Genomic DNA, 6,582 nt, shown 5'->3' on the forward strand with positions numbered 1-6,582 from the left:
ATCTCAGTAACATCATACATGGAGCCTGCAATGTGCAGATTAGTGCAGTGTATACTACTATATGTGTCTGCATACATAAAGGGGAACTAAAGTGGTGTAGCTTGTTTACTGAGCTGGTATAAACTATTGACGCTTGACTAAAGTTAGAGTATCTCTATCTCTACAGCTTTAAGGTTAAAGGCTTGTTGGTCCAACAACAGCTTCAATTAAGCAGACAACCAGATAAAATAATCAGCCCGGATATCCATATGATGAATGGACATATTGCAATAGTGTCCTAGTTTTCTTCATCGCTGACCCATATGAGTTTTTTCTTCATTGAACATAAACTCTGGGAACTGATATGATATACTGGGAGGATGGAAAACAGCAGTTTATACTATAAAGACACAACAAAGAAGAAACATTTCATGGCTTGTTCTGGATATCTTTTTTTATTTGATCTCATACCTGTAAAAATATATTCTTAAAATAAATAAATATATGAAATAAATATATGTATGTCCTAGGAAACAAAAACTTATAAATAAGAATACAATCTCTCAACAGGTTTGTAAAGGTGTCCCGTGCTCGTTTGACCGCAGGCATTGGAAGAACAACAGAAACCCTCCACTGGGTTCTAGAATGCATCTCAGAGTTCCAACAGAACACGCAGTATTCCGCCAAAGGACACCACCGAAGAAGTCCTTACAAAACTCCATTGGATCCGCTATTTTTTTTTTTTTTACTTGTTCCTCACACGCTTCGTAGAAAAGTCATATGTTCTGAGCAGCATCTCTCTTTGGAGCAGTTTCAAAGGAGAATCCTTCTGAGCCATTCCCTAGCTCTTAGATTTGTTTCCCACAACAAACGTGGCTGATTTCCAGTGCATGAAACTACCTTTTAGTGTAAACCAGCCAGTGGATTAAACATCTCATTTACTTAGCAGCTACAGTAGTGTTTTGAATCAAATTAACTGAAAACAGTGGAATGGACAAGACTCAGCCACAGCGGTAAAAAGCAATGTACTAGCAGCCAGTTGTTTATCTCGCTTATTAATTCCCACACTTTTGTCCTCTTGAACATGCATTTTTGGACTTGCAGGAAAACTTAAACAAATCCAAAACTCATCTGTTTACCCGTTGCCTCTGCATATAGCCAATAAAGGGGCTATATTAGGGGCCCAGATGTCTGTTGGGCCTTCACATCTTCCACAGAAGATCCCTGGTGCTAACTCCCCGGCTAGTGTGGTTCATAGAGGGTCTATTTCCTTCCTCCATGCCATTGATGCGGAGTGTTGATTTGGCACACTTTTCATGATCCCCAGATCAACAGGATCTTCCAGCTTCCTCAAGAAGGGGTTAGGAGCGCTTGGGTTGCCTTTCAGCTCAGAGTGTCTCTGACCGGGTCATGTGACGCCCCGTCAGTCTCAGCTCTGTCCCAGTATGTCCCGGTATAGCTCCGGTACTCTATCCGGGTCTACAGGCCTGGGTAGGAAGTGTGTGAACCTCTGATGTCGCCTCGATCTCGTTCCATCCCGGGACGACCCATCTTTGTTCAACGCAACAAAGTAAAATGCCCCTTTTTCTCCATGCCGGTAGATGTTGGAGGCGTAGGTGTTGTACCAGTTTTCTTCAAATTGCTCCTTAAAAACGGATTCTGCAGACAGCTTCTCCTGCAGAAAGAAAAACAAGCAGAGGAAAATCTGAGTATAGTGAAGCAAAATATGTCACCTTTTGGCAATGGATTACAAATCGGATATGTTGAGAATTGGTACAATACAGTCTAATTTGTGTGTAGTCAACAGTGTGTGTACTCACCGATCCATACAGTTCTCCTTTGCTGTTCATGGCGAGGTAGAGGCTGCTGTCCACCCCTCTGATGCTAACCAGTCCCACAGCTAGACTGATGAACTCCAAAATACCTGCACACACACATTATTCGACATTACATGACCTTGTCACACCGTTATCACAATAAACACATAACATGGCTTTCGTCCAGCAAAGATTTGCTCCATTGCTGTTTGTGCAATACCATGTATTTGTAAGATCATAATGGTAAAAGGCGTGCGTGAAATTTAACATATTTGAGGAAGGATCGACTGACTAAGACTCAACAATACAGTAAATAGGTCTATGTGTATCCACACCAGCTGACTCTGACAAGCGAGGCTGGATGTCTGGAATGGCCTCTGGCATGAAGTTCCACCAAGTGTCAATTGGAATAAATCAAGTGCCAGAAGTGCTACAGTCTGCTGCACTAAAATAAATCTCTCTCAATCTAATTTTAAGGAGGAAAAGTGGTAAAAAAATAAATAAAAAAGTAAGTGCAAACATGAAATGCTCAAAGCAATGTCCCATCTGGAAAGCTTATCTTGCATTATAACATCCACTGTTAGCATATACTACAGTTCAGGGTTATAGCAGCAGCTGCCATCACAGTGGGCTACTCCATGTGCTATCAGCATTTGATATAGTAACCTGGATGGATTTTTAATCTCTCTCTCTCTCTCTCTCTCTCTCTCTCTCTCTCTCTCTCTCTCTCTCTCTCTCTCTCTCTCTCTCTCTCTCTCTCTATTCAGTGCCTCTACTACATGGGTACCCGTCAGTCTGCTGCATCTTACAAATAACCTCTGAATTCTACAGCAGGTTATCACTACAAATAATACAATAATAATAATAGTAGTAGTAGTAGGTTTATTTGTGAAGGGCTGTGTACCGAATCGGCTGTGGTCCTTCCTGGTGCCCTGCACGGTGCCGTCGGGACGGATCTCCAGGTGGAAGCCGGTCCTGCAGTAAAGCTGCCGCCTCCTCAGAATCCCCTGCAGATGACTTAGGTCCGTCAGGCTGCGGGACAGCCTTTCCGCGGACACCAAGTGGTCCGCCTGCTGCCCCTGTGCCCCCATCATCAGTCCGGTCACCGAGTTGTAGTCCATCGCCCCGGCTGGCGTGAGAACGAAATGAGAGCCAACGGGAGCCGGAGCGGCGCCCGCGGGGCCAAAGCTGTCCACAAATCCGTTGACGAAGCCCCCAACCTGCGCCGCTGCCCCCATCACAGATGAGACAGCCGATCGGATTCACAGCACGGGAGCTTTCCAAGTCGAGATCCAAGTGATGAGCAGAGAGGAGAACCTCGGTACGAACCAGCGAACGAGGGGACAGCCCGTGATGGGAAGGAAAAGAAAAGTTGGACGTGCTGGCAGAGAAAATACCCAATGAGTGCGCGTTTTGGCGCAGTCAGAACCGTTTGGTCATCTAATTGAGATTTAAGTCCTGCGCTGTATCTTGATGTATCTCCGGTTGCAGCAGCCAGTCCCCTTCTCCCCTCTTCTACTCTGCTATTTATCCCTCTCCTCTCTCCGCTGCCTCTATCCTCCTCACCTCGGGATACTCCCCTTTGCTCCGGAGCACTTCAGGGTTTCCTCTCTCTCTCTCTCTCTCTCTCTCTCTCTCTCTCTCTCTCTCTCTCTCTCTCTCTCTCTCTCTCTCTCTCTCTCTCTCTCTCTCTCCACTTCAGCCCTTTATTTCTGCAGTACCCTCCGCTCTCTCCTCCAGCGGCAGCATGTTGCGCAGTGAAATCAGCACGCTGCACTCAACACCTACAGCATAGCATATCGCGCAGTTCTCTCCCTTGCGAAATTCCCCCCCGAGTTGCTTTTTTTTTTAATGCAAATGCCACCCGTTCTGTACTCTCTTTACGGCTCATGCGTTCACGGTTCTCAGTGCCCCATCATCAGCCCTCTGCTCACCGTTCCCCTGTCTCACCTTTGATGTTCAGTCTCAGTGCACAGAGCGCAGGGACTTGGAGAGGAAAGGAAAAACTACTTATACAAATTAGCATCAGAGGCGTGTGTGTGTGTGCGTGCGTGTGTGTGTGTGTGCGCGCGCGCGTGTGTCAAACAGCATGAAAGTGATATTGCCATTACCCTAAACGCTTTACAGCCCCACGCCTCCTTAACGAAATGACTCAGGTGCGGCTAGAGAGAGAGGAAAGCCCCCATTTGCGTAATTTTCGCACTCGGCTGTTGATTTATTGCCCCCTCGTTTTATGTAAGCCAGCCGCACGTTAACAGCGCCCGCACAGACACAAACATACACACGCACCCACACACACCTGTGCAAACGACATCACTTGACTGTCAATCCCTTCATTGATCTTTCCACATGGGCTTTGAACAGCGCAGGAGCCCATATATCCTTAATTGTGGTCTTAAAAAGACGAATCAAAGACACAGAGGCTTCAAAGTACAGAGATCTTGTAAGGGGATCAGGCAATAGCAACCAGAAGAAGGGAATATACCTGTTTGAACTGCGAGCTGAGATAATACCCCAACACTTGACACTTGAAGGGCTTCAGAATTTCTTTATTCAAATAAATTGATTTTTTGTAACAAATACACATCTTTATATTGATCATAACTTTAAACATGTTCCATTGGCCATGTATACTAGCATCATGCTGGTCACCTGGAACTCATTGCAGACAAACGATCCTTCAAAAAAACATTGCCCATCATCACGATTTTATTTTGGATTGGTTACTTTGAATCAGACTTATCTTTAAATCTGAATCTACATAAATATCGAATGTGGGATTTTGCTCGGGGTCAACCCGAAGTGCAGCCGATATACTATATATATGTTTGATTAGACTAAACAGTGGCACAAGGGCCCATGTTCGAGTCTATATGTGGCATTGATTTTGGCAGCTATAGAGACACGCGCTCGTGCACACGAAACACACGCGCACACACAGCTGCCCCCTCCGTTGGGAATTGCGTTGATAAATGAGTTGAAGGTGCAGAGGTGTTTTGTGTGCGCGCCATACGCCGGTCATTTTGTACTGCGTCGATACTGCATGACAAGGACGTGGCACCTTTTAAAAAAAAACAACTTTTGTACACATCTATTTTATTACATATATATATATATATAATTTCGAGAATGTAGTCGCGTGCATGTGTGACAGATGGATAAACTGAGTGGGCATCTCTGTGTGTGGCGTGCTTCCTCCTCCCTCTTTCCCTCGCTTCATTATTATTTATGACCGAAAAAAGGAACTTTTCTTTCAAAGGGTACAAAATCGATCGGAATCGCCGCAGGCTGATCAGATCCTGATGCATTGGATATCGACCTGGCCACGGTGAAGGTGTCAACTATACAGCGCCACATTTCCACTCGTGCTTACAAAGGTTAATGCAAACAGTTCCCAGGGTAACGTGGTTTGCTTTAAAACACATTTTATGTTGGTTTACGGTCCTGTTATAGTTTGTGGCGTTGGATAGAGTGAAGCAGACAGTCATAGCTGGAGGAGGAGCCCCCCCCCCCTCACACACACACACACACACACACACACACACACACACACACACACACACACACACACACACACACACACACACACACACACACACACATAAATTACAACCTAATCGAATGCCTGGATAATGGAATAACTGAATAAGTAGCCTTGAGGTTATTAATGCAAGTGGTCCATGGGTCGGGAACTCCAGGGGTCCTTGAGAGACAAATTCTGAAAGCCCCAAAACGTAGACTCTTATTTAATATGCCTCTAGAAAATGCATGAGCATTTGAGTTCCACTTTTATGTCCCCAGATAGGTTAAAAAAAAATCCAGCACACAACAAAGCCTTTTTACCTTGATTATGCAAACAAATGAGGGCGTGCATGAGCTAATGGGTTGCAAGGGCTCTGTTGTATACGTGCGATTGACAGATTGTATGCAATAATCAATATTTAATACAATTTTCACAGGTCGGTTATAATTCTATATTAATAATTTTACATTTTTTCCTCCATCAGTCAACCAATTAGTCACCAGGCTAATCTCGTTTTGATTTAGACCAAAGTAGAAACGAATGAACAATTGTAGGGCTTAATGTGTGCCCTTTAAAGGATGAATATGTAGGTTTTGATACTCATAGTTTGATCTGTTTTTAACGTTTGGCTAAATTGTGCTGTGAGAACTATCCGCATGCTTCATGTGTGAACAAGTGACAAGCCCATGTGTTCAACTTCTTTCCTTTATTCTTTCGGCATCAAAGTAATAAGAAAAGCCCCATCAGGTTAACATAGTCTCTCATGTGAAGACTTAAATGAAGAGTTCATCTTTGATATTCGTTTGATATCTGCTCTACATTGGCTTCCTTGAACCTGAACTTCCCACTGGAAATTGGATACCACACTGACCCTCAATAAAAAGTGAAGATTGACAAATGTTGATATCGTTGGTCACTTAGTTTCCCCCTTATGTAACCCAAGATGTCTTTCAAGTTCATTCCAAGACTCACTTCCTGTGAGGTATTCAAACTAATAGACTATAATGTGCTCCTGCTCACTGCTTTTGAATGTGATTTAAATGAGATTTTATATGTACAGCATGTCGGTTCAGGGGTTTCGGAAGGATTAGCCTTGTCAATGGTTCAAAGTACATTATCAGAAATGTTTTGGTGGTATAGCCTATACTTTTCATCCATTGCATTTTTCCGACAGCCATTCTGGTTATTTATTTGGAGAACATCTGTACATTGAATGCAAGAGTTATATAGGCCACTTATAAAAGAGTAATAGTCGATTCCTAT

At 43.9% G+C, this 6,582-nt stretch overlaps 1 protein-coding gene across 1 annotated transcript; it reads right to left on the reverse strand.

Annotated features, from left to right (window-relative positions):
* Positions 1 to 415: 415 nt before the first annotated feature.
* Positions 416 to 3,335, reverse strand: LOC137795158 (fibroblast growth factor 20-like). Its single transcript, XM_068592475.1, has 3 exons — positions 2,701 to 3,335; positions 1,800 to 1,903; positions 416 to 1,654 (listed from the first exon to the last, which is right to left on the reverse strand). Exons 1-3 carry the CDS (start codon positions 3,032 to 3,034, stop codon positions 1,409 to 1,411), a joined length of 684 nt encoding a protein of 227 aa, XP_068448576.1. The 5' UTR covers positions 3,035 to 3,335; the 3' UTR covers positions 416 to 1,408.
* Positions 3,336 to 6,582: the final 3,247 nt, after the last annotated feature.

Source organism: Clinocottus analis, unplaced genomic scaffold (assembly GCF_023055335.1).
Source record: "Clinocottus analis isolate CAN_PGR_092001 unplaced genomic scaffold, fCliAna1.0.p SCAF_27, whole genome shotgun sequence".
NCBI lineage: Eukaryota > Metazoa > Chordata > Actinopteri > Perciformes > Cottidae > Clinocottus > Clinocottus analis.